Source organism: Canis aureus, chromosome 4, assembly GCF_053574225.1.
Source record: "Canis aureus isolate CA01 chromosome 4, VMU_Caureus_v.1.0, whole genome shotgun sequence".
In the NCBI taxonomy this organism is placed as follows: Eukaryota; Metazoa; Chordata; class Mammalia; order Carnivora; family Canidae; genus Canis; species Canis aureus.
Genome location: NC_135614.1, coordinates 66,651,722 through 66,677,897, shown reverse-complemented (window position 1 = coordinate 66,677,897; position 26,176 = coordinate 66,651,722). Strand labels below are relative to the sequence as shown.

Here is a 26,176-nt window from a genome sequence, read left to right as displayed (position 1 = left end):
GCAGAACTAACGTTCACAGAAGTTCCATTTTAGGACTTGTTTAAATCTAAATTCCAAAACACAATTCTTCCTAAAAATGTTAAAAAGCATTTCTGTAGCTAGTAAAGCAATAATTAATCTATTGCCAGTACATTGTTTTCATGAGTCTAGGTTTAGGCACTCTAAGTCTTTTTGATCTTTGTTTTATGCAAACAATAAATTCAGGTTATAATTAATTTTAAAAAGTAGACTTAGAAGGAAAATCAAGTCAAAAAGGTTATGAAGCAGACCCTGGATTTAAGGACATAAATGATGGTACATTTAACTCAGATCTTTGGAAACTCCAGTTGGCTGAGTCCTTTCAGGTCCCACCAACTGTGTAAGAACAACAGATGCCCTCTTTAGCAAAATATTGGCCAGATTCATTATATTTATTCACTGTACTATTTGTGTTTTCTATGTAATAATTTCCCTCCTGGGTATGCTGTTTTTCAGTATTTTGAAATGAATTAATGGGGAGAAATTATAATAAATAATTATAGGCAAAAGCATAACACTGAGCAAATTATGCTAAAATCAGTCTACATGTACAATCGGAAATACTTTTTAAAGTATGTTTTCTTCAAATGCAAATTCTCGAAATTTCAATATTAGAGGGAACGTAAACTAGATTATCTCATAGAACTAATGATACAAACTAGATTAGCAATCAGAGCCTACACATCTTTGTCAAAGATGGTACATGATGCGTATTCATGTTAAATAAAAAGAAACTTCCCATGCTAAAAGAGGGATTGCATTGGTTAGGATAAACATTTCTTGATTAAAGAGGATTTGTTTTTAAAAAGAGACTTAACTGGCATAAAACAATTATTTTGCAATCACTATTTTTTTCAGTTGATTCAAATCCAGTATTTGACCATACCTTTTGAAGATACAAATATATCACTTATGCACCAAAAGGAATACATAGAATTTCCTTCTTGAATTTCATAAAACTCATTATACATAGCACAGGTGTTCATCTTAAAAGTTAGAGTTAACAATCTTATGATATATAGGACTTTAAAGAAGTAAAAGATATGTCTTACCTCTTCCCACTGATGTATGTATCTAATTAACCTTGAAAGTCGTAATAAACGCAAGAGACTGAGAATTTTTGTAAACCTCACAATGCGAAGTGCCCTGGCTGTCTTGTAAACTTCTGAATCCATTCCTTTTTCTACAATGAGAAAGATATAATCCACTGGGATTGATGAGATAAAGTCAACCACAAACCAGCTTTTTAAATAATTCATCTTGATCACTTTAGGGTCCAGGATGATTTCAGAACTGTCTTCATTGACAGTGCCAGTCCTAAAATTCATTATCAGGTCCAAAAGGAAAACTGTATCTGATGCCACATTGAAAATAATCCATGGTGTTGTTGTTTGTTCTGTAAAGAATGTGATTCCAACTGGTATGATGACCAGATTTCCAACCATCATGATAAGCATTATTAAATCCCAATAAAACCTACAACAAATAAAAAAAATCAGATTTTAAGATATAGACAATAACCATTCTTCCCATCATAAAAATATTACTGACTTATGGTTAATAAATGAGTAAAAGAACAAAGTGTTTGTTTTGTAAATAAGGTAACGCCTTCAACGGCTATAAATTTAAATCTAGGTAAATTAATATATTTCTAAAGCAGAGCATTGTGTTTATAGAATTCTAACAATTATTTGATATGAAGTGTTACTGAAATGAATTCAAGAACACTCATTGCCCCATATATCCGGTAAAAAAGCAAAGATTGCCTCCCCTATGTTAACATGTATTATATAGATGGAAATAAAAGAGAAGTATAAGACCAGAAAAGCCAACTTAAAAAACCATTTTTTTTGAAGATTCTTTAGAGACACTTTGAAATACCTTATATGTCAAATTACCCATCAATCATCAATTAGAATAAATACTAAAATGCTGGTACACTAAAAATATTGGTACTAAAAATTTATAGTATCTCTAGGAGTACAGATTAGGTCAACCATAAATTGCAGGCTAGCCCATGGCTTTACAGTACTCCAAATATTTATGCTTTCTTCTTTTTTAGTTTGAAATGAGAAAACTAATTTTGTTCTGAGGCTAAAAATTGAAGACCACTTTAGATTTTAAATTAGAATCTACCCAAACTCACATTTTTATCACTATTTCACTGAACAACTACTTTAAATATATTCTCACTCTTTTTTCAAATAATTCTTTCTTAAATTTTCTGACAATTTTCAACACGTCTATGATTACTAGCTACTTTTTGAAACATTCTTACCTCATCTTATATTAAAATTGGCAGAAAACCAATATAATATAGTATAATATATTTAATAGAGTATAATTAAGTTCATTGAAGATTATTATAATATCATTTTCATGCAGTTTATTTAAAATCTGTTGACACTGTAGTGAACTGACTAGGTAATAGACTACTTATATTTGTTACAGTATACTTATAAAAATGAAGAAGCGGATCAACCATTAGAACCCTATAATCATGAAATAGTCTCCAAAATCATGAGTTACTTCATCCTAGTCATAGGTATACTCCTCTGGCAGTTTTGTTGTATAAATGAGGTAAATTTCTTTTTTTTTTTTTAAAGATTTTATTTATTTGAAAGAGAGAGAGCATGAGCAGGGGATTGGAGCAGAGAGAAAGGAAGAAACAGACTCCCCAAGCAGAGCACGACTTGGGGCTTGATCCCAGGACCCTGGTATCATGACCTGAGCCAAAGTCAGATGCTTGACACTGAGCCACCCAAGTACCCCAATGATATAAATTTCCATGACAGAAATTTCTGTTAACCAAGATATCTTTATCTTACATTAATTTTCCTATTTGGACTATTTGAGCTACATTTTGGCAAGGTATACAATTGCATAAACCTTTCAGTTACTATTACTCCTGATTATGAATGACTTGGGATAAAAGTAGTAGTGCAAGAAGGAACTATAATAGGGCTTCTCTCCCCTTGTCTCCAACACCCAGGATTATGTAAAAAAATAAATGTTTCTCATGGTGAAGATTTCATCAGTCTTTGTGTCAAAACGTACCTACACCTTTATGGACAAGTATATACATACCCATGTCAATCGTATATCATGCACTGTCAATTTCAATGACATAACTTCTCTTTTATCCCCGTCCTCTTTTAATGGAAATGCAAAATGTGCCATTTAATACACCAAGGATAGGGGAGAGATGTAGAGGAGACGCAATACTGTTATAGCTATTTCACAAAGAAGTGACATCATTGAACTCTAAAATGAAACCATGTGTGTCCTGAGGATTTTCACTTTTCTGGACACTGTTATCAGTCTCTTCTGTGAGCTCATCTTTCTGCCTTCCCCTTGAAGGCTATTCCCCTGGGTTTCACGCATAGTCTTTTTCTCTTCTATTCTACACATGCTCCTTGAGCTATATCACACACTCATCCATGTCTTTATGATTAATTCATAACTAATGATTCCAAAAGCTCCACCTCTGGTCCATTCCTGTCTTCTATGCCTCCTAACCTCCTCATCAGCAGCCCATTGAATCTATCCTCATGCAAATCTCACACACACGTCACAGCAGGCATATGCTCAAACTCATCACCTCCCCTCTTGTATAGAATTCTCACATGTTCCCTATGCCAGGGAATGGAACAACTCTATACCTTACTTGCAAGCCAGAAACCCTGGAGCAATCTTAGAAAACTCCTGGCCTTAAATCTACTCAATCTCACATTCGGATCAGTCACCAAGACTGTGGTTCTAACACCTACGTATAAGTTGTATTCATCCATTTGCCCTTTACAATTCCCACTGCAACTATCTTCAAGTAGAAATTCCTACCAGCTGTTTAATTTGGAGAGAAGTTATTTAAATTCTCTAATCCTAAATTTTCTCATCTGTAAAATGAAGATTATTATAGCACTAAATGTGTAGAGTTTTACAGATTAAATGAAATGATATATGCAAATCATAAATCTTGGCATTTAACAAACTGTGGTACACAATGCTGGTGGCCTACTTAGTATTCATGTACCTTTCCTTACCAAAAGAAAACCAATTTTGGGGGAAGCAGCCAGAAGCCCATTAAAAAATACTTTCTTTTACAGACATCCTTATATTTCTCTCATTAAGACAGAAGATATTTTTAAAGAAAAAAACATATTTTATCCCTCTTACTAAATAGAAATGAAGAGGATAAAGTGCCATCTATTCATTGTTGGAGCAATAATTTTTATCACACCATAGCTTTTTATTAGTGGTACTTATTATGGTCTGAAACCATCAGAAATCTCATTATCAATATAAAGCTCCATTAAACCTTATAATTTCCTTTTAAAGTATCACTGATTCTATTTTACAGACATAAACACAGATCTTGTTATAGACTTTGCATAATATAACACTTTCTTCAGTTAACATGGATTCATTCCTTATCTAGCCAAGGAAAATACAGTTGTCACCCACTCTAAAAGTATGATATAACTTCTGTTTTTTTTCAGCAAAGAATATGTTCCTGAAAACTGACCTCATGAGACTCTCTTGCCTACCTGCCCACAAGTTTCTTTTCTTGACTCTCTGTTCTGAAAATGTTGCTTGAATACTCAGGGCTCACCCTTTTCTTTAATTTTCAATTTTTTAAGTCTTATACATGTCATTATGGAATACTCTTTCCTATTCATTCCTCTTTCTATTCCCACTGATATCTAGTTTCAGCAGAACTAGTTCTTGCTTAGAATAGCTCAAGTCTCCTGTCTCTGGAATCTGACCAGTTTTACCCATCAATCCCAGAGCAACTTATCTAACACATAACTTGGCAGGTCAAAAACCATCAATGACTCCCTTAATTAAGTAAAAATAACTCAGCCTTGTTTTCAAGGCACTCTATAATATAGCCTCCTCCTCCCTTCCCAGCCTCTTCTTTAACACGTTATGGCAAGAACATCATTTCTTAAGTGAGAAAGTACTTATCCTTACCTTGCCATCAGGCTCACCTAGGTACATGTACAGGAGATACAGTTTCCTCCAGTCTATTTATTCTTTTTCCTATTAGCATTCTATCTACCTTCAAGCCTGAGTTTCTTATTTTTTTAAACCTCAGAGCAATATATATTTTCAGCATGGTTCTTATTTTTCCTTTTGTTTACTAATTATTTTTGTTTTCTTTTTTTTTAAAGATTTTATTTATTTATTCATGAGAGACAGAAAAAGAGAGAGAGGCAGAGGCAGAGGCAGAGAGAGAAGCAGGCTCCATGCAGGAAGCCTGATATGGGACTTGATCCCGGGTCTCCAGGTCTCCAGGATCACGCCCTGGGCTGAAGGCGGCGCTAAACCACTGGGCCACCAGGGCTGCCCAATTATTTTTGTTTTCTACATCATTCCTGGATTTAAATTCTTTTAAAATTTTACTAAGTTTTTAATTTCAATTCCAATATAGTTAATGCAAAATGTTATATTAGTTTCAGGTATACAATATAGTGATTCAATCATTCTATGCAGTGCTCATGGATTAAGTTCTTTGAAGTTCAAAATTGTATTTTTATCTTCTGTTTAACTTCTACAGTAATGTAGGCAACATCTAAGATAACAAATACTAAAAGATATATTAACTTAATTTTTAATAGAAACATACACTCAATGGGTATATTTAAATAAATCCTTTTTGATAAGACACAGAGTAATTAATGCAGCAAATAACTTCTTATATTTTATATAACTCTGGATTTTACTAATTGAGGGGTTTTATAACATAGAAGACACTGTAACAAATTTAAAAAAGGAAACAAAGAGATTAGGAACATGTTCTGAGGTTATATAGCCTGAAAACAAAAGCAGTTTTGGATTTGACACTTGGTTTGGTATATTATAAAATCCATCTCCTTCTATTCATCCTGCTTTAGAGAGAATATTTGTAAAGGATATTGGTTGGACTTTATTTTTTTTTAATTTATTTTTTATTGGTGTTCAATTTACTAACATACAGAATAACCCCCAGTGCCCGTCACCCATTCACTCCCACCCCCCACCCTCCTCCCCTTCTACCACCCCTAGTTCGTTTCCCAGAGTTAGCAGTCTTTACGTTCTGTCTCCCTTTCTGATATTTCCCACACATTTCTTCCCCCTTCCCTTATATTCCCTTTCACTATTATTTATATTCCCCAAATGAATGAGAACATATAACGTTTGTCCTTCTCCGACTGGCTTACTTCACTCAGCATAATACCCTCCAGTTCCATTCATGTTGAAGCAAATGGTGGGTATTTGTCATTTCTAATAGCTGAGTAATATTCCATTGTATACATAAACCACATCTTCTTTATCCATTCATCTTTCGTTGGACACCGAGGCTCCTTCCACAGTTTGGCTATCGTGGCCATTGCTGCTATAAACATCGGGGTGCAGGTGTCCCGGCGTTTCATTGCATTTGTATCTTTGGGGTAAATCCCCAACAGTGCAATTGCTGGGTCGTAGGGCAGGTATATTTTTAACTGTTTGAGGAACCTCCACACAGTTTTCCAGAGTGGCTGCACCAGTTCACATTCCCACCAACAGTGTAAGAGGGTTCCCTTTTCTCCGCATCCTCTCCAACATTTGTTGTTCCCTGCCTTGTTAATTTTCCCCATTCTCACTGGTGTGAGGTGGTATCTCATTGTGGTTTTGATTTGTATTTCCCTGATGGCAAGTGATGCAGAGCATTTTCTCATGTGCCTGTTGGCCATGTCTATGTCTTCCTCTGTGAGATTTCTGTTCATGACTTTTGCCCATTTCATGATTGGATTCTTGGTTTATTTGCTGTTGAGTTTAAGAAGTTCTTTATAGATCTTGGAAACTAGCCCTTTATCTGATACATCATTTGCAAATATCTTCTCCCATTCTGTAGGTTGTCTTCGAGTTTTGTTGACTGTATCCTTTGCTGTGCAAAAGCTTCTTATCTTGATGAAGTCCCAATAGTTCATTTTTGCTTTTGTTTCTTTTGCCTTCGTGGATGTATCTTGCAAGAAGTTACTATGGCCGAATTCAAAAAGGGTGTTGCCTGTGTTCTTCTCTAGGATTTTGATGGAATCTTGTCTCACATTTAGATCTTTCATCCATTTTGAGTTTATCTTTGTGTATGGTGAAAGAGAGTGGTCTAGTTTCATTGTTCTGCATGTGGATGTCCAATTTTCCCAGCACCATTTATTGAAGAGACTGTCTTTCTTCCAATGGATAGTCTTTCCTCCTTTATCGAATATTAGTTGCCCATAAAGTTCAGGGTCCACTTCTGGATTCTCTATTCTGTTCCACTGATCTATGTGTCTGTTTTTGTGCCAGTACCACACTGTCTTGATGACCACAGCTTTGTAGTACAACCTGAAATCTGGCATTGTGATGCCCCCAGATATGGTTTTCTTTTTTAAAATTCCCCTGGCTATTCGGGGTCTTTTCTGATTCCACACAAATCTTAAAATAATTTGTTCTAACTCTCTGAAGAAAGTCCATGGTATTTTGATAGGGATTGCATTAAACGTGTATATTGCCCTGGGTAACATTGACATTTTCACAATATTAATTCTGCCAATCCATGAGCATGGAATATTTTTCCATCTCTTTGTGTCTTCCTCAATTTCTTTCAGAAGTGTTCTATAGTTTTGAGGGTATAGATCCTTTACATCTTTGGTGAGGTTTATTCCTAGGTATCTTATGCTTTTGGGTGCAATTGTAAATGGGATTGACTCCTTAATTTCTCTTTCTTCAGTCTCATTGTTAGTGTATAGAAATGCCACTGACTTCTGGGCATTGATTTTGTATCCTGCCACGCTACCGAATTGCTGTATGAGTTCTAGCAATCTTGGGGTGGAGACTTTTGGGTTTTCTATGTAGAGTATCATGTCATCGGCGAAGAGGGAGAGTTTGACTTCTTCTTTGCCAATTTGAATGCCTTTAATGTCTTTTTGTTGTCTGATTGCTGAGGCTAGGACTTCCAGTACTATGTTGAACAGCAGTGGTGAGAGTGGACATCCCTGTCTTGTTCCTGATCTTAGGGGAAAGGCTCCCAGTGCTTCCCCATTGAGAATGATATTTGCTGTGGGCTTTTCATAGATGGCTTTTAAGATGTCGAGGAATGTTCCCTCTATCCCTACACTCTGAAGAGTTTTGATCAGGAATGGATGCTGTATTTTGTCAAATGCTTTCTCTGCATCCAATGAGAGGATCATATGGTTCTTGGTTTTTCTCTTGCTGATATGATGAATCACATTGATTGTTTTACGGGTGTTGAACCAGCCTTGTGTCCCAGGGATAAATCCTACTTGGTCATGATGAATAATTTTCTTAATGTACTGTTGGATCCTATTGGCCAGTATCTTGTTGAGAATTTTTGCATCCATGTTCATCAGGGATATTGGTCTGTAATTCTCCTTTTTGGTGGGGTCTTTGTCTGGCTTTGGAATTAAGGTGATGCTGGCCTCATAGAACGAATTTGGAAGTACTCCATCTCTTTCTATCTTTCCAAGCAGCTTTAGGAGAATAGGTATGGTTTCTTCTTTAAACGTTTGATAAAATTCCCCTGGGAAGCCATCTGGCCCTGGACTCTTGTGTCTTGGGAGGTTTTTGATGACTGCTTCAATTTCCTCCCTGGTTATTGGCCTGTTCAGGTTTTCTATTTCTTCCTGTTCCAGTTTTGGTAGTTTGTGGCTTTCCAGGAATGCGTCCATTTCTTCTAGATTGCCTAATTTATTGGCATATAGCTGTTCATAATACGTTTTTAAAATCGTTTGTATTTCCTTGGTGTTGGTAGTGATCTCTCCTTTCTCATTCATGATTTTATTAATTTGAGTCTTCTCTCTCTTCTTTTTAATAAGGCTGGCTAATGGTTTATCTATCTTATTAATTCTTTCAAAAGAACCAACTCCTGGTTCTGTTGATCTGTTCCACAGTTATTCTGGTCTCGATTTCGTTGAGTTCTGCTCGAATCTTTATTAACTCCCTTCTTCTCTTGGGTGTAGGATCTATTTGCTGTTTTTTCTCTAGCTCCTTTATGTGTAAGGTTAGCTTTTGTATTTGAGTTCTTTCCAGTTTTTGAATGGATGCTTGTATTGCGATGTATTTCCCCCTTAGGACTGCTTTTGCTGCATCCCAAAGATTTTGAACGGTTGTATCTTCATTCTCATTAGTTTCCATGAATCTTTTTAATTCTTCCTTAATTTCCTCGTTGACCCTTTTATCTTTTAGCAGGATGGTCCTTAACCTCCACGTGTTTGAGGTCCTTCCAAACTTTTTGTTGTGATTTAGTTCTAATTTCAAGGCATTATGGTCTGAGAATATGCAGGGGACAATCCCAATCTTTTGGTATCGGTTCAGAGCCGATTTGTGACCCAATATGTGGTCTATTCTGGAGAAAGTTCCATGTGCGCTTGAGAAGAATGTGTATTCAGTTGAGTTTGGATGTAAAGTTCTGTAGATATCTGTGAAATCCATCTGGTCCAGTGTATCATTTAAAGCTCTCGTTTCTTTGGAAATGTTGTGCTTAGAAGACCTATCGAGTATAGAAAGAGCTAGATTGAAGTCACCAAGTATAAGTGTATTATTATCTAAGTATTTCTTCACTTTGGTTAATGATTGATTGATATATTTGGCAGCTCCCACATTCGGGGCATATATATTGAGGATTGTTAAGTCCTCTTGTTGAATAGATCCTTTAAGTATGATATAGTGTCCCTCTTCATCTCTCACTACAGTCTTTGGGGTAAATTTTAGTTTATCTGATATAAGGATGGCTACCCCTGCTTTCTTTTGAGGACCATTCGAATGGTAAATGGTTCTCCAACCTTTTATTTTCAGGCTGTAGGTGTCCTTCTGTCTAAAATGAGTCTCTTGTAGACAGCAAATAGATGGGTCCTGCTTTTTTATCCAGTCTGAAACCCTGCGCCTTTTGATGGGGTCATTAAGCCCGTTCACATTCAGAGTTACTATTGAGAGATATGAGTTTAGTGTCATCATGATATCTATTCAGTCCTTGTTTTTGTGGACTGTTCCACTGAACTTCTTCTTAAAGGGGAATTTTAAGAGTCCCCCTTAAAATTTCTTGCAGAGCTGGTTTGGAGGTCACATATTCTTTTAGTTGCTGCCTGTCTTGGAAGCTCTTTATCTCTCCTTCCATTTTGAATGAGAGCCTTGCTGGATAAAGTATTCTTGGTTGCATGTTCTTCTCATTTAGGACCCTGAATATATCCTGCCAGCCCTTTCTGGCCTGCCAGGTCTCTGTGGAGAGGTCTGCTGTTACCCTAATACTCCTCCCCATAAAAGTCAGGGATTTCTTGTCTCTTGCTGCTTTAAGGATCTTCTCCTTATCTTTGGAATTTGCAAGCTTCACTATTAAATGTCGAGGTGTTGAACGGTTTTTATTGATTTTAGGGGGGGATCTCTCTATTTCCTGGATCTGAATGCCTGTTTCCCTTCCCAGATTAGGAAAGTTTTCAGCTAGAATTTGTTCAAATACATATTCTGGCCCTCTGTCCCTTTCGGCGCCCTCGGGAACCCCAATTAAATGTAGGTTTTTCTTCCTCAGGCTGTCGTTTATTTCCCTTAATCTATCTTCATGGTCTTTTAATTGTTTGTCTCTTTTTTCCTCAGTTTCCCTCTTTGCTATCAACTTGTCTTCTATGTCACTCACTCGTTCTTCCACCTCGTTAACCCTCGTCGTTAGGACTTCTAGTTTGGATTGCATCTCATTCAATTGATTTTTAATTTCTGCCTGATTAGCTCTAAATTCTGCAGTCATGAAGTCTCTTGAGTCCTTTATACTTTTTTCTAGAGCCACCAGTAGCTGTATAATAGTGCTTCTGAATTGGCTTTCTGACATTGAATTGTAATCCAGATTTTGTAACTCTGTGGAAGAGAGGACTGTTTCTGATTCTTTCTTTTGAGGTGAGGTTTTCCTTCTAGTCATTTTGCTCAGTGCAAAGTGGCCAAAAGCAAGTTGTATTGGGAAAAAGAGAAAAAGAGAGGAGAGAAAGAAGGAAAGAAAAGAGAAAAAAAAAGGGAAGAAAAAAAACGAAAAAAAAAAGAAGAAAAAGAGAACGAAAAAGAAAGGAGGAAAAAAAAGGGGGTGGGGGAAGGAAACAAATCAAAAAGCAAAACAAAACAAAACAAAACAAACAAAAAAAGAACCACCGGGGAGTATCTTCTGATTCTGTGTACTTTAAGTCCCTTGGCTTCTCCTGGAAGTTGTCAGTCTATCTGGTGTTCTGGGGGAGGGGCCTGTTGTTATGATTTTCAGGTGTTAGCAGTTGGGGGAGCTGCTGTGCCCCAGCCTGGTGCAGGGCTCAGTGGGGGTTGTTTACCCCGTGAGGCCGCAGGAGGAACAGCCCCAGTGGCGGGGCAGCTCTGTCTGCAGGGCCTGGAGGCTCCGGGCGGGGCCGCTGATCTGCTCAGCTGGGGCAGGAGCGTCCTCGCTGTCCTGGGCCCTCCCGGCCTCTGCCTGTCCCGGGGGAGGCGGGATCCTGGGCTGTGTCCCGGCGCCCTGTGCTCCGGAGCCTGCGCTGGTGGATTCGCGCTCCCGGGCCGCACAGCCCCCTCCGCGGAGCTGCCGCCCCGAGCCCCCCCCGAGCTGCTCCGGGTCCCGCCGTGCGCGCTGCAGCCCTTAGGGAGCTCGGCGCACTCTCCTGGGCGCAGTTGCTGTTACTGTCCCGGGGAGCCCGAGGGCATCCCCGCCCTCCTGGGTCCTGCTCCAACTCCCCGCGATCCCCTTTCCCCCGGGAAGGTCGGTGCAGCTCCTGCTCCTCCGGGACGGGGCTCTCCTGTCCTGGGGACACTCGCCCCGGCCTCAGCCCGGCTCCTCGCGGGCCCCTCCCCCTTGGAGGCCTTCGTTTCTTTACTTCTTTTTCCCCGTCTTCCTACCTTGATAGAAGCGCGAACTCTTCTCACTGTTGCATTCCAGCTGGTCTCTCTTTAATTCTCAGGCCGAATTCATAGATTTTCAGGATGATTGGAAGGTTTTCTAGGTAATTTGGTGGAGACAGGTGATTTGGGGACCCTGCTCTTCCGCCATCCTGCCCCTCCCCCCTCTGGTTGGACTTTAAAGGCAGACTAGGGTTCAAATCCTAGTTCCATTAGCTCTAGGGGTTTGGGTAAGGTATTTAACTGCTGTGAACTTCAATTTTCTTCTACTACTCTGAGTTTCTCTGCAGGAAGATTGCGTGCAATGATGTATGCAAAGTGTACAGAACCTGTTATATATAGAAATTTTCTCTAAAAAACCAGCAAAATAGAGAGGGCACTCACTGGGAAACGACAGTCTTGACAATTACAGCAATCACCTAGGTAACCATTTTTACCTTATACTCAAAGTGGATAAAATAGACAAAATAAACGTATTTCAATTATAATTACTGTATCACTAATCACTATAAGTTTAATTACTAATAAAATAGTTACTTTTCATAGACAAATTATTTTTTATGTTAAAAATCCATTTACCCCTGTGAGTTTTTAGAAGAGAAAAAGTAGCATTGTAAAGATTCGTCCATGATATTAAACTTCGAGGAAATGAAAATTCAATCATCTATCTTTCTTTTTCTTTCTTTCTTTCTTTCTTTCTTTCTTTCTTTCTTTCTTCTCTTTCTTTCTTTCTTTCTTCCTTTCCTTCCTTTCTTTCTTTCTTTCTTCTTTCTTTCTTTCTTTCTCTCTCTCTCTCTTTCTTTCTTTCTTTCTTTCTTTTCTTTCCACTTGCATATCTCTAAGGCTTGTGGTAAATAAAGACACCTCCCCCTCCCCAACCAGAGTTCTCCAAGATCCTTCAGGTTTTCCTACTCACTTATAGTAGTTTTAGTAGTTGAAACAATCTGATGACAAATATTTCTAGCTTATTGCCTTAAAGAAATTTAAAAACTACCACATTTCATAACTAGAGGTGCATGTCTTCCAATGTGTCTAACTACAGAGTGAAAGATTCTCTTCTCCCTTGCTCTGATGAAATAAATATTTGTTGTTAAATGGAACTGAGGAAAGAACTTCTGGTTGTAGCCTGGAAATGATACCCGATTTATATGTACTTACTATTTTACCTACGGTTGAAGTCAAATTATCTGAACCTGTCCTATTATTCACTTAAGACTCGTTGCTTAAAATTATATTTTTGGATATGAACCATAAATTGGACAGTTTATAAACCGAATTATTTATCAATCTAAATAAATAAATAAATAATTTCCCAGCTGAATTTGCTTTTTATTAAACACACAATCCTTGCAATTATTTTTCAAATTTTATTTAAAACTGTTTTAATTATCAAAAGTCCAATAGCCTGATTATTAGATACCTATCTTTTCTTTTGAATATCATCAAAACTAAATGTTACATTAGTATACAACACAGTGATTCAACAAGTCTGTTATGCAATGTTCACAAGCATAGCTACCAACTGGCATCATACAATGATATCACAATACCATTGACTACACCCCCTATGCTGGAGCTTTTATCCCTGTGACTCATTCATTCCATAACTGGAAGCCTGTAACTTTCACTCCCCTTCACCCATTTTTGGCACAGATCTGTTGAGAAATGAAGTGCCTTCTCATAAATGCTATGTCCTCTTTATAGTACCATCAGTGGCAATTCACCACATCAAAACTCAAGCAGCCAATACCTGAACTCTGGTCTGAAGGGCTCTCAGACATCTTTCGTCACCATATAGCCTCACTATTTACAGACCACTCATATTAAGGTTGATGTTGTATAGGATGTATGTCTTTTCTAGGCTTTGCAAAGAAGTTTTCTTGATCAGGTCTGCTGGTCTAATGCCTTAATGTCCTGCAAGGCCACATTGGTTGTCTATGGGGAGTGTGGAGTGAAGATATCAGAAAACATATATAATTCAAATATAGGCAATTTGAAGTGAAAATACGCTAATTTTCTTAATACAGTAAAACCTTGCTAAGAACCTAGATGCAGGAAAGTTTAGCCTAACTTATGGACAAAACTAAGTTAAACCATATTTGAAGACATTTGGAAGTTTTCAAGTAAATATAGCAATTTACCCAATGAAAATATGAGATGGGTAGGAGGTACATTATATTTTAGTTAATATTACATATTAAAATGAGCTAATGGTATGGGAATTTAATTCCTACAATCCAGGCAAAAGCAAAGATGTTTTTCTACCTCCCTCCTTCTTCTGTAATTGCACTTAACCTTTCCGCTGCCAACCCTAATGGCCTTATATTGGTCCATCAGTATTTTACAACTTTTGAGTTACTATTTGAAACTCTCTCAAACCTTTGGTTTCTGTGATTCTGCATTTTCATAGTTCCTCACTCATATCTATATATTAGCAGAAATTTATTTTCCTCAACCTTTCCTGACTCTTCTCCCTCCATTAAAGTAGGTACGTGATCATCTCACTCAGCTTCCCAGCCCTTCATCACTCTCTTCTTTGGTCACATCAACCCCCAAATGCTAATATGTGAACATAATATGTCAATTTAGTGAATATGCTCACGTAAGTGATTCTTAAATCTATTACTGTCCTTAACTTGTGAGATGGAGTTACACACTTCTAACTCTATTCACCATCATTAATCCCAATGGAACAGCCATCTCTCAATAAGGTGAAATCCAAACCAATTAACCTTATAACCTAAAAATAATTCTCCCAATATTTTTATTTCTATTTATTATAGCATGGCATAGCGGTAGCAGTTTCTCCTTCTTCATTTTTTTTCTTCCCTTTTTTTCTTTCAGCCAGCCATGAGGCATAAAACTTAAAAATTATCCCTGATTACTCTGTCAGCCCAGCTCTGGCACTTGATCATTTGCCCAGCCTTACATTCCTTCTAATACAATAGTTTTCATATTCAGCTTTTTGTTTTGTTCCATTGCCAACATCCTTTATGAAGTTTTTATTATATCATTATTCTGCTTACTAATTTTCCCGTTTCTACCTGCCCTAGTAAATTACTTTCTATTTATATCCAGACTTTCCTATTGCTTGCAAAATGAAATGTAATCATTCAAAATATCCAGTGTGTTCCAATTCTATATCTTGAAATTTATCTTTTTTGTACATAAAAAAAATGGTCCTTAGCTAAATTTAAAAATACAGTTTTCCAGATTCTTTGTTTATGCCACTATACAACAAATGCCTGGGATTTCCTTCTCCCAAACCCAAAAATCAACTTGTATATTTCCCTCTGCAACTGCAATGGTCAACTTATATGTCCCTCTGGGGTTCATCTCCCAGCCTCTAACTCCTATCTCAATTTCTCTATGTGACTTTCAGCATTTGAGAGCACCTACTAATGAACAGAGAATATCCTACCAAAATATGGTGTCAATAATAATTTGATAGACCATTTAATAAATAATGTCTGAAAATACTGCTTTTGCACTTATTCCTAGCTAAACTATATGCCAATCTTTATATTTAAATTAACTAGCTACAGTATAAGTACTTCTGATTTCCCAATGACCAATCATATCAATCACATGTATGTTAAGAATAGATTATTACAGGGATGCCTGGGTGGCCGGGCAGTTGAGTGTCTGCCTTTGGCTCAGGTTGTGATCCCGTGGTCTGGAATCGAGTTCCACATTGAGCTCCTTGCGGGGAGCCTGCTTCTCCCTTTGCCTGTGTCTCTGCCTCTGTGTGTGTGTGTCTGTCTCTCTCATGAATAAATAAATAATTTTTTTAATGGAGAGATTATTACAACATTATAAGATTTTAATTAAAGTATATGACCATTTTTTTCCTTTAGATAGTTTGGAAATTAAGTAAATATAAGCCTTTTTTATTCATGCATGAGTAGTAGGATTAGATGTATATTTTTTAACTATTCTAATTTTCTTGTTTTAGACAACAGGAAGAAAAATGTCATTCAGGGTATTTTCATTATATTATTCAAATTTACTTCAGAGGAAGGCCACAACTTTCATTCTACTGAATCAAAACACCTATTGACTCCTAATTCATGTCACACATGAAATTTTATTTTTGTAAATCTAAACAAAATGGGAAAGAACTCCCTGAAGATAAGTAGTTCTACGCTGCAGTTTTCTATCTTTATGGTGACATATAGATTTTCCATAAGAACAAAAATTCTTAATTATAAAAGGTGAGTACAAAATATATAAAATAGCTCCTACTGCTTAACTTAGAAAAGTCCAATCTAAAACTATTTCTTAGCTTCTTAGTATTTTTGTTTGATTTACCATAAATTTATTTTTAAAAGTTTTGTTCTCTACTGTGACTCTCCGTATTTCATTCCTTTAAGGAAAGTATAAATATACTCAGTGATCATGTCAACCAAAATGTGTTCTAGCACCTTCACCCTAGTGTAAAATTCATTAAGTTGATGTCCACTTTTTTTTTTTTAAAGTATTTCCAAGGACAGGCTAAAAGAAACTCCATATTAGCATCTTATCAATAGATAGTCTCATTACACAAACATTGAGGACACTTTAATTTTGAAGTTCAATTAAATGAGATCATAAGGGACTCTTAATGACAGAGAACAAACAGGGTTAATGGAAGGAGGTGAGTGGGGGATGGGCTAGATGGGTGATTATAGATATTAAGGAGGGTACTTGTGATGAACACTGGGCATTGTATGTAAGAGATGAATTACTGACTTCTAGGCAGGGCTGGGTAGGGGGCCATAGAAATAGGCTCACAGAAATCCCAAAAATGTGGAGATGAAAGCAAATCAGAGATAAATAGACCAGAGCATCCATCCCAGGTGCCAGAGGTGGAGTCTTGTATAACAGCTACCTGTGACCAACAAAGAATTTCCAGACCCTGAAAAGGAAGTAAGCCATTAAAGATGTTATATCACTAATGCTTACTCAATGGTGGTATCGATAGATATGTTATAAGATGTAGGTCTTTGATTGGCTTTCAATGAAAGATCAACCCTACAAGCCCACAGTGACAACCCTGTCCAGACCCTTCTCACTCCTGAGAGCGTTCTCTGTATCTTTACTTAATAAACTTCTATCTCTCTACTCACTCTCCTGTGTTCACAAGTTTCATTTGATTTTGTGTGACAAGAATGAAGCTTCCCATATCATTTTTGCTAATAATATAGGTCACTTCCCTGTGTTTCTTGTTACTCTTCAAATCCCAACAAACTGGACACCTGGGTGGCTCAATGGTTGAGCGTCTGTCTTTAGCCCAGGACATGATTCTGGAGTCCGGGGATCAAGTCCCTCATCGATCACCCTGCATAGAGTCTGCTTCTCCCTCAGACTGTGTCTCTGCCTCTCTCTCTCTGTGTGTCTCTCATGAATAAATAAATAAAATCTTTAAAAAAAAATCCCAACAAACCTTATCCTCCTCATTCATGCCTAAGTTCCCAAAGCCACACAGATCTTTTGCATTATCGCTCCAGCATGAGAGTATCAAAAAGGTTCAAATTCAGTATCAAAGCACATTATTGTGTGCCCAAGTCTGCAAAATATTTACATTTTTATGGAAGTTCTTGAATGTGTTCAAGATCCTGATTTCTGTGTATGATAATTTACCTCATTAAGTATTAAAAAGGAAAGCAGCATCAGGGCAATAAAGTATAAGTAACATTTATAACAGGTGCTTTGTAAACATTGTCTCATTTGATACTGAAAACAGAGGTTGGATGCATTATCCAAATTTAAGAGGAAACTGAAACCTATCCAACTAAGGGACATTCTGAAATTCTTATAGGGAAGAAATGAGTAAAACTGCTTTTGAACCCATGAACAACTTTCATGTTTATACTCCTTCCACCATTTTCAATGCTTAAATAAATAAATCAAGTATTTAAGAGCAATATTAATACAAAGCAAAACTTTCCCACACTTGGTAGCATAGTAGGGCAGCATAGCCACACTTGGCACCCACCTTAACCGGTTACCTATCTGAAATGAAAACAAAATTGTTTTCACAAGGGAAGTTCCAAGCTCTTAAAGGGAGTATACTATGGTGCTACAACTATGTCTCAATGGTTAGTCTTTGGTTTCTGTGCCTTTCAATACAGAAGCCATTGAGAGTTTACCTACATTCCCAGAGAATAAACATGATAGTTCATGTGTCCCTATTCCTATACAGTAATACACATCTTCTAAATAAAGGAGCTATGAAATTGTCTATTTCAAAGAGGATTTCTGAATTCTTTCTAACTTGGCCTACAAAGATATTTCACTAGTGTATAAACCAAACTCAATTCAAATGCTCTAAAGGCAAAAAGGCATTTGGAAAGTAAAGGTCAAATTTAGTACCAAATATTTCCTCCAGATGGTTACCTCATAATAATTACAACAAATATGAATTGGCTACCTTCTACATAGTAGGTACTGTCCTAAGCGCTCTAAGAAATGCAAACAAAAAATAAATAAAGAAAAAATAAAGAAAAAATAAATGCAAACAAATTACATACAGATTCTGACCTCAAGAACTTCCGACTTAATAGGAAAATGAAAGCTTGTACTTAAATAAGATGGGAGAAGGTTCAAGACATGTTCATAAATAGCACACTGTAAGTACTCTATAAGTTTCCAAAAGAGGAAAAAAGTTGGTCATCCATTTTAAAAAGTACTATTTTTAAAGAAATTCAAAGAGAGCATTTGCTGAGGAGGTCCTGAAGTTGTATTACTTACAGCACAAGCAATTTATCAACAAATACATACTGCTTACTAGGCTTGTCATTAAGCATACAGAGTATTAGATACAGCCCCAGTCATCAAGAAAAGCAAGTGTAGGGGGCAGCCCCAGGGGCTCAGTGGTTTAGCGCCGCCTTCAGTCCAGGGCCTGATCCTGGAGACCTGGGATCGAGTCCCACGTCAGGCTCCCTGCATGTAGCCTGCTTCTCCCTCTGCCTGTGTCTCTGCCTCTGTGTGTGTGTGTGTGTCTCATGAATAAATCAATAAAATCTTTAAAAAAAATAAAAAGGCTTGTTTAAAAAAGCAAGTGTAGGAAAGATAAACAATAGTACTTTCTAAAATATTATTCTATGATAGAATAGAGCATCCTAGAATACACCAAGGAGAGAGATCAAGTCTTCCTTGGGGGAAGGACAAGAACTGGGCAAGATTTCATAGAACCAGTGATTGATACTTTATTTACACACTACAAAAACTTGTGTTGGTGTGCACAACGCCATGTACATTCACTGAGTGCTAAAGCTGTGATAGTTTCTAGGCTGCTACTAGGAAACCAAGAGAAACAGACATGAGGTAGAGCTAGAGGGATTAAATATCATAAAAGCTATAAGGTCTGGTGGCATATTTACATTTTTAGTTAATGCTTTAGCTGTTGTGATATCAAACAAATCCAAGGCTACATCAAGCATTTTTGCTTCGTATATTTTAAAATACCTGTTTTCCTAATTGAAACAAGGTATCATGATCAAGAACAGCTAAGTGTATGATCAAATAAAAGCTCAACTGAAAACATAATTCTGCTTATAGTTATAAATTTCATAGTACCATATTTTCTTCAAAATACCTTTAGAAATAATCAGTACCTACTTATTTATTTTAATAAACAACTTTTGAAGTTGAAAATTATTCATGTCCATGGATTTTAGGTTCTCATAGATAAATAGAAATATTACTTCCATTAAGTTTACTTTTTTTCCCCTAAAACAAGACTAAAGATGTTGTTTCATACTTGAACTACATTGAAGTTTTCACCCACTGGCAGCTGCATATTACCTAAGGAGCAGAATGGCTGCTGTGTCAAGGAAGAACGTGTTTCTACCAGGAGCATATGTTTCCAGGTCTGTAACAAGTATCGAGGGTGTGTGGGCAGAGTAACATTTACTGTGGAATATTTAAGAATTAAGGACCAAGTTTCTTTAATTGTCTGGGCAATTCACACAAACACTCAGGCATATTTTAAGCAGAACTGCCAGTATAAAAATTTTCAGTCCCCTACAAACAAATCGAATGAATACTGCAATTCAGTCTCCATATATGTATGTTTCTAAATAGATGTAACTAGAAATATGTTAGGCACCTCTTCCTTCATCCCTTCCTTCTTCATTCAATGACAATTAGATCATTTTTTGTTTTGTTTTAACATACAATTTATCCACAGTGGGATGTTGCACCACAGATAACTGAAACCCATTAATAGGCGGGAATTACATGAGCTTTTTTATGTAGCCCCATGCCTTGTAGGAAATTTTAAAGCTAATTATTAATTTATTAAATTCTGCAGGAGGTTTTTGTGACTTGTACATTTCAGTTCATTTTTAAAAGATGTGGCTTCCACCTTCAGGTAAGTGACAGGCTGTGTGTTTAACTTCTTCAATAGCTAAAAAAAGCAAATAACAAAAATAGAAAACTTGTAAGAAATAAAATTTCCAAGTTTTCTTGATATCAGAGAGATACTTGGGGGGAAAAAAGACTTAAGAACAGATCTTATATATGTGTCAAAGACAGCAATTCTTGAAATAATTATTTTGCCGTGTTTTGAGATTACTAACTCAAAGGTCATTATTTCAAAACCCATATGGTGTTATATAACAAAACATTACAAGAGAAGTATCAACCTATAAAATATGTTCATGAGAACTAAATCATGCTGAAACTGCTGGCAATTTAAAATCGATGTAAACATCTTAATTTACATTCCTACCCAATCTTTCTGACCTTTTCTCCCGCTAATCCTCAACCTGCTCACAGAGCTTTAGACAGGCTAATCTAATTACTTGTCCTTTGTGCCTCCTTTTCTTAATTTCTTCTGCACAACTGCTCCCTGCAAGTGCCTGGAATACTCCTCACCCCTTTCTTCTTTTCTTTACTTTCTCCATCCACTAGCACAATCCTAGTCTCTGGGCCACAGTCACTCCTATTTTTCCTCTGAATCTGAGTGGCACATGAACCTTAGAATGTATTAAACCTAATCCAGGGGCAAAGAGTGGCACCTCCAAAATATCTTTTTGGGTGGGAATGAGGGGATGGCAAATTGGCAATGTGGAAGAGGAATTTGCGATTTGAGTAAAAGCCAGCAGACCGCTTTTGCTTAGAGTTGTAACTACTGGTCAATAAAAAAATAGCAACATATCCTAAAGATACTTAGTCACACTTCATAGGAGATTGCAAAAAAAATATTTGGGTGGGCACAAGCTCTCACAAGCCTTCCCTTGGTATTTTTATAGAAGGCAATGACTACCCCTTATTGATGAATGAAGAAATAACTTTCACACTTGGCCAAGTGCCCCAGTCATACAGTTTCTAAGTACCTTACCTTTTCCTTTATGCACACACACACACACACACACACACACACTTTGTATTTTTAAATGTGTGTGAGCAATTTTTCTAAGGTCTATTTCTCCAACCACAGTAGATATACTGTACTCAGGAATCCTACGTATGTCTACTTTTCATTATATCCCCATTGTCCTTTTTTTTTAAAGAGATTTTTTTTATTATTATTCATGAGAGACACAGAGAGAGGCAGAGACATAGGCAGAGGAAGAAGCAGGCTCCATGCAGGAGCCTGATGTGAGACTTGATACCAGGACCCTGAGCCAAAGGCAGATGCTCAACCACTGAGCCACCTAGGTGCCCTATACCCCCACTATCTAATACAGTGTCTGCAACTACAGTGAACTCTAAATATCTGCTAAATAAATGAATGCATGAATACTCAAGCCTTTAACAAATTAAGGTACTGTATTATAACTTCAGTAAATAAATATCTATCTCTTGAATATTTCTGTTTTGGGGACCTTGATATCATGAAACTGTGGATAAGCTGAAAGATGTCCAGAAAAGAATAGCAGGGAAAGATAATTAAAGAAATAGGAAGCCCAACTTCTGAGAAAAGACGTTAAAAACTAAATACATAAAACGTAACTAGATTAAAATTCTGGATAAATGTGAACAGATTCCACACATTCTTATAAATAAATAAGGACTTAGTTTAACCACAGTACAAGGGTAGAAGAGGAGCCATGGAACCCATATTGGCTAGTTTTATAAACCCCAATCACCTTCAAGAAATGAGCCACAGGGTTAAGAATGTTTAGAAGGATATATTTCAAACATCATGAGTCCCTGAGGTTACTGAGTGGTTGGTTTGAGATCTGGCCTGCAATCTTCCCAGAAACCTATGCTAGTCCAGGGTAGAAGCTGCTATTTTCATACTGTTTACTAAACATGCAAGGGTTTATTGCAGTATTATTTACAATGACCAAGGTATGGAAATAATCTAAGTGTCCACTGATAGGTGAATGGATAAAGACCTGGTATGTGTGTGTACATGTGCGTGTTTGTATATGTATGTTTGGATATATAAAATGGAATATTATGCAGTATAAAAAAGGATGAGACTTTGCCATTTTTGACAATATGGATAGACTTAGGGGATATTATGCTAAGTGAAATAAGTCAAACTGAGAAAGATAAATACCATATGATTTCACTCATAAGTGGAATCTAAAAAAACAAAACAATGAATAAACAATGGATAAACAAACAAAAAGCAGAACCAGACCTATAAAAACAGAACTGATGGTTGCTAGAGGAAAGGGAGGAAGGAAGATGGGCAAAATGGGTGAAGGGGTATAGGAGACAGAGTTTTCCAGTTTTGGAATGAATAGGTTGTTGGAACAAAAGGCACAGCATAGGGAATAGAGTCAATGATATTGTAATAACATTGTATGATGACAGATGGTAGCTACACCATCTGTGGTGCTAATGCTCTTTGGTGAGCATAGCATATTGTATAGAGATGTTGAATCACTATGTCGTACACCTGAAACTAAAGTAACATTCTGTGTCAACTATACTCAATTTTTTTTAAATCCAAGGGAAAACTTTGTTTCAGAGCAATTTGTCTTATATTACTTCTCTGAGTAAAATTTATATGCCAGATTTTAAAAGAAATAAAGGTATTATTTTAGAATGACAAACCCCTTTACATTGAAAACTACTGAGTTTTCCAATATATATCAAGAAAAATAACAATGGTTTGAGACATTTTAAATATTAGTACAGTGTCAAGCATACCATAGGAAAAACACTAGCGGAGATTGATGCAATTAACAAATTCATATCAAATTAAATTGTAAAACATGTATTAAAGGAAATTTAGGATCAATATAAAGTGGTTTGAAAGTTATTAATACAAACATTCTAGAATATTCTAAATTGGTGAAATTCTAGGAACTAATACTGGTAATATGAATCATTATTATAGCTCTATTTTGCTACCCTTCAACTTGGTTGTCAAACTACTATGACATTGTAGGAGTTTGACAGATAATAGCTATTTCTCAATTGCTATAAAACAACTTAGTATTCATAAAGTATTTTCATAGTAATCATTTTCATTGTATATACTCAAAAGTTCTGTGAGACATCCAAAAATGTTTTACTAGCTCTATGTTTAAGATGAGAAACCTAAAACAAAATGGTATGTGACTTAGTCCAAATCACTCAGCTAAGCAGTGGCATCTAAGACTGATAGTTGTTAGTCCTGATAACTAACCTAGAGTTCTTTCCAGTATAATCTATGCATCATATTTATTTTGATCTGTAGTTATTAGTATCTTTACACCAAAAAAGCAATATGGTTTATGCGATGGCTATAGCACAATTTTCATTGTATGCATCAGAGTGTCTTTATAGAAAATAATTGATATTAATTCTCAAAATAGAACATCACAAATGCAAAATTATGTACTTAACTCTGCCCCCCCCCCCTAAATATGTACTACTGAAAATGCATCCTAGATAACAGATCCATCATTTGGACAGTGATATCTATTTATTTAGTTTCAAGCTTTATGGATATTAGCAGGCAATCAAGCATTCTATTGAGTAGCAGGAGTCTTATTGAATAAGCATAACCTTGGCCTTTTACCTTAATATTTTCCAACTTCATTGTTCTTTATTTTTTTCTCTTTACTTTAAAATAACTTTATAGAAAAATTAGTCTGCTGTTATCCTGCAATATTTGTGTCATATTTGTGTTTACTATTGACCAAAATAATTTCTGGATGTTAGAAAAAAGAAAAATCCTACTTAAAAATATGAGTGTGACAGGGCAGAAAGAATATTAGATTGGATTCAAAGTGCTTAACTTCAGGTATTCAGTATTACCTAGACCTTATAATCTTGAGAAAATTGCCTCTCTCTAGGTATCTATATTCTTCCTTGTAGAGACTGAACCCAGATAGGCTCTAAGAATCTTCTCAAACCTAAGAGTCTTACTTTATAGGAGATATGTGTATGTCAGGGCTAGAAACTGAGGGTACTGAAGCAATTTTTAAGAAATTTAATATGAAAACTAACTTGGGGAGGCAGAAAAGAAGGGAGTAAAAAAAATCCTTTTCAGGGAAAACTAAGATGTGGTACTGTCTGGATTCGAGAAGGAAGCTAAGAGAGTCCAACGAAATGGTGACTTATACCAGAGAAACTAGAAAATGATAGCACGGAAGCTTTGCAGTAGATGGGGAAGATTATAAATTCCATTTTGGATGTAATGAGTTTAATATGTTTCATATTCGCATGATGGAAGACAGTTGGAACTATACTATTCTAGAATTCAGAAGAGATGCCAGGGCTGGGGAAACAACTTTAAGAGTTTTTGCATAGATTTGAAAACTAAATCTACTGATGGGAGAATATAAGTCCTCCAAGGGAGAAATTATATAGACAGAAAGGAGGAAAGAGCCAAAGTGATGGTCATGAGCCAAGTCCACTCTTAGGCAATAAGAATAAGAACCAGGAAATGAGACTGGGATGGAAATCTCTGAGTGAAGGAGATGGTGGCTTGGCACGGAGAGTACAAAGAAACATCTTTCCAAGAATAATGGAATGACTAATCCAAAATAGTTCTATACATTTAGTTCATATATCTCTTTACATATTTTAGTAATATATTTCTCTGCCACTTACTTGCATCATTGTGATAGTAAAGTTTATCTAAAATGAAAATTGAATATTTCACAAGATTCAGTTTTAGGAATAAACACATATTTGCATTATCTGTCATTAAGCTAGATTTCAATAACCTGAGCCAAGGGAGGACAAGTCATCATGTAATTATACTGATCAGTGTGAAATGCTGTGTTTGAATAATTCACTTAAACATAGTATTGGTAGTGTATATTTCTCACCTCAGACCAAAAAAAAATATTTTAATTAAAAAAATGTTTTTGATCTTTTATACTTTGCAAGACATCATGACAAATATAAGATGTATGAATATGACCAAAATGCAAGGTACAACATGATCAATTCACATAACAATTTAAGAACATAAACAAAGCACTCTGGAAATTCAGGAGAGAAGGAAATTGAGGTACCTGAGTTCAGGGAACTTCATTCAGGGGACTAGAGGAAACTGCAGGAAAATGACACATAGCTGATTCAGAAATTTTGATAGATGACAATGATGTGGGGCCAGAGACAGCATTTCAGATGGAAAAAAAGGATTAGGAAAGTCCCAAAGGGAGTAGATACAAAGGCTATAGCTTCAGCATATGACTTATTTCTGGCAGATAGCAGGTGTTCCAAATACATTTGTTGTATTGATGAATGATGGAATGAATGAATTAGCATGCAAGCATTGGAAGATCATATGATTCAACTAAAATGTAGTTGTATTAAGATAAACAGAGGTAGTTTTGGTTAGTGATAATGTTACTGTTCTCTATCTACTCCCAAGAATTATTGAAAATCACCATATTCACTGGAAAATATGAGGTAAATGGCAGAACACTGACCTTAAAATTAATTGAATTATTAAAACTTATGGGTGAAAATTTCTGACCCGAAAATATAATCTCTCACATATGATACTACAGACACTTCAATAGCTATCATACCAGCCAAATCTTGAAAATGTACCTTTGGACAATCTAAACTTTCCCAAAGTTTTCACATAGAATGTGTATAAAGACTACATTCATCTTCATGGGCATGGCTTAGTTCTTTACCCAACAAAAGGGTGATGAGCAGTGATGCTAGTTTAAGAACCATACGCACAAAAGTGAAATGAGTGATGAAATGAGTGTGAATGACTGGATAATTGATCTTAACAGCTGGTTAATTTTTCTAGGCCCAGCCAAAAATTGCTACTGAGCTTTGTGATGAATTCCTGAAAATGTGGTTGACAACAGAAAATATGTAACACACCTGCTTCGAAGGAAGAGGGAAGGGGTTGATGAAGCTATATCTGACAGGTGAG

The 26,176-nt window shown here is 36.3% G+C and overlaps 1 protein-coding gene across 1 annotated transcript in view; it reads right to left on the bottom strand.

Annotated features, from left to right (window-relative positions):
- Nucleotides 1-26,176, bottom strand: part of HCN1 (hyperpolarization activated cyclic nucleotide gated potassium channel 1) — a 386,229-nt gene that overhangs the window by 331,265 nt on the left and 28,788 nt on the right. Inside the window, exon 2 of the mRNA XM_077896021.1 lies at nucleotides 1,071-1,494. Within this exon, the coding sequence (XP_077752147.1) occupies nucleotides 1,071-1,494 (424 nt within the window). The remainder of the gene's footprint in view (nucleotides 1-1,070; nucleotides 1,495-26,176) is intronic.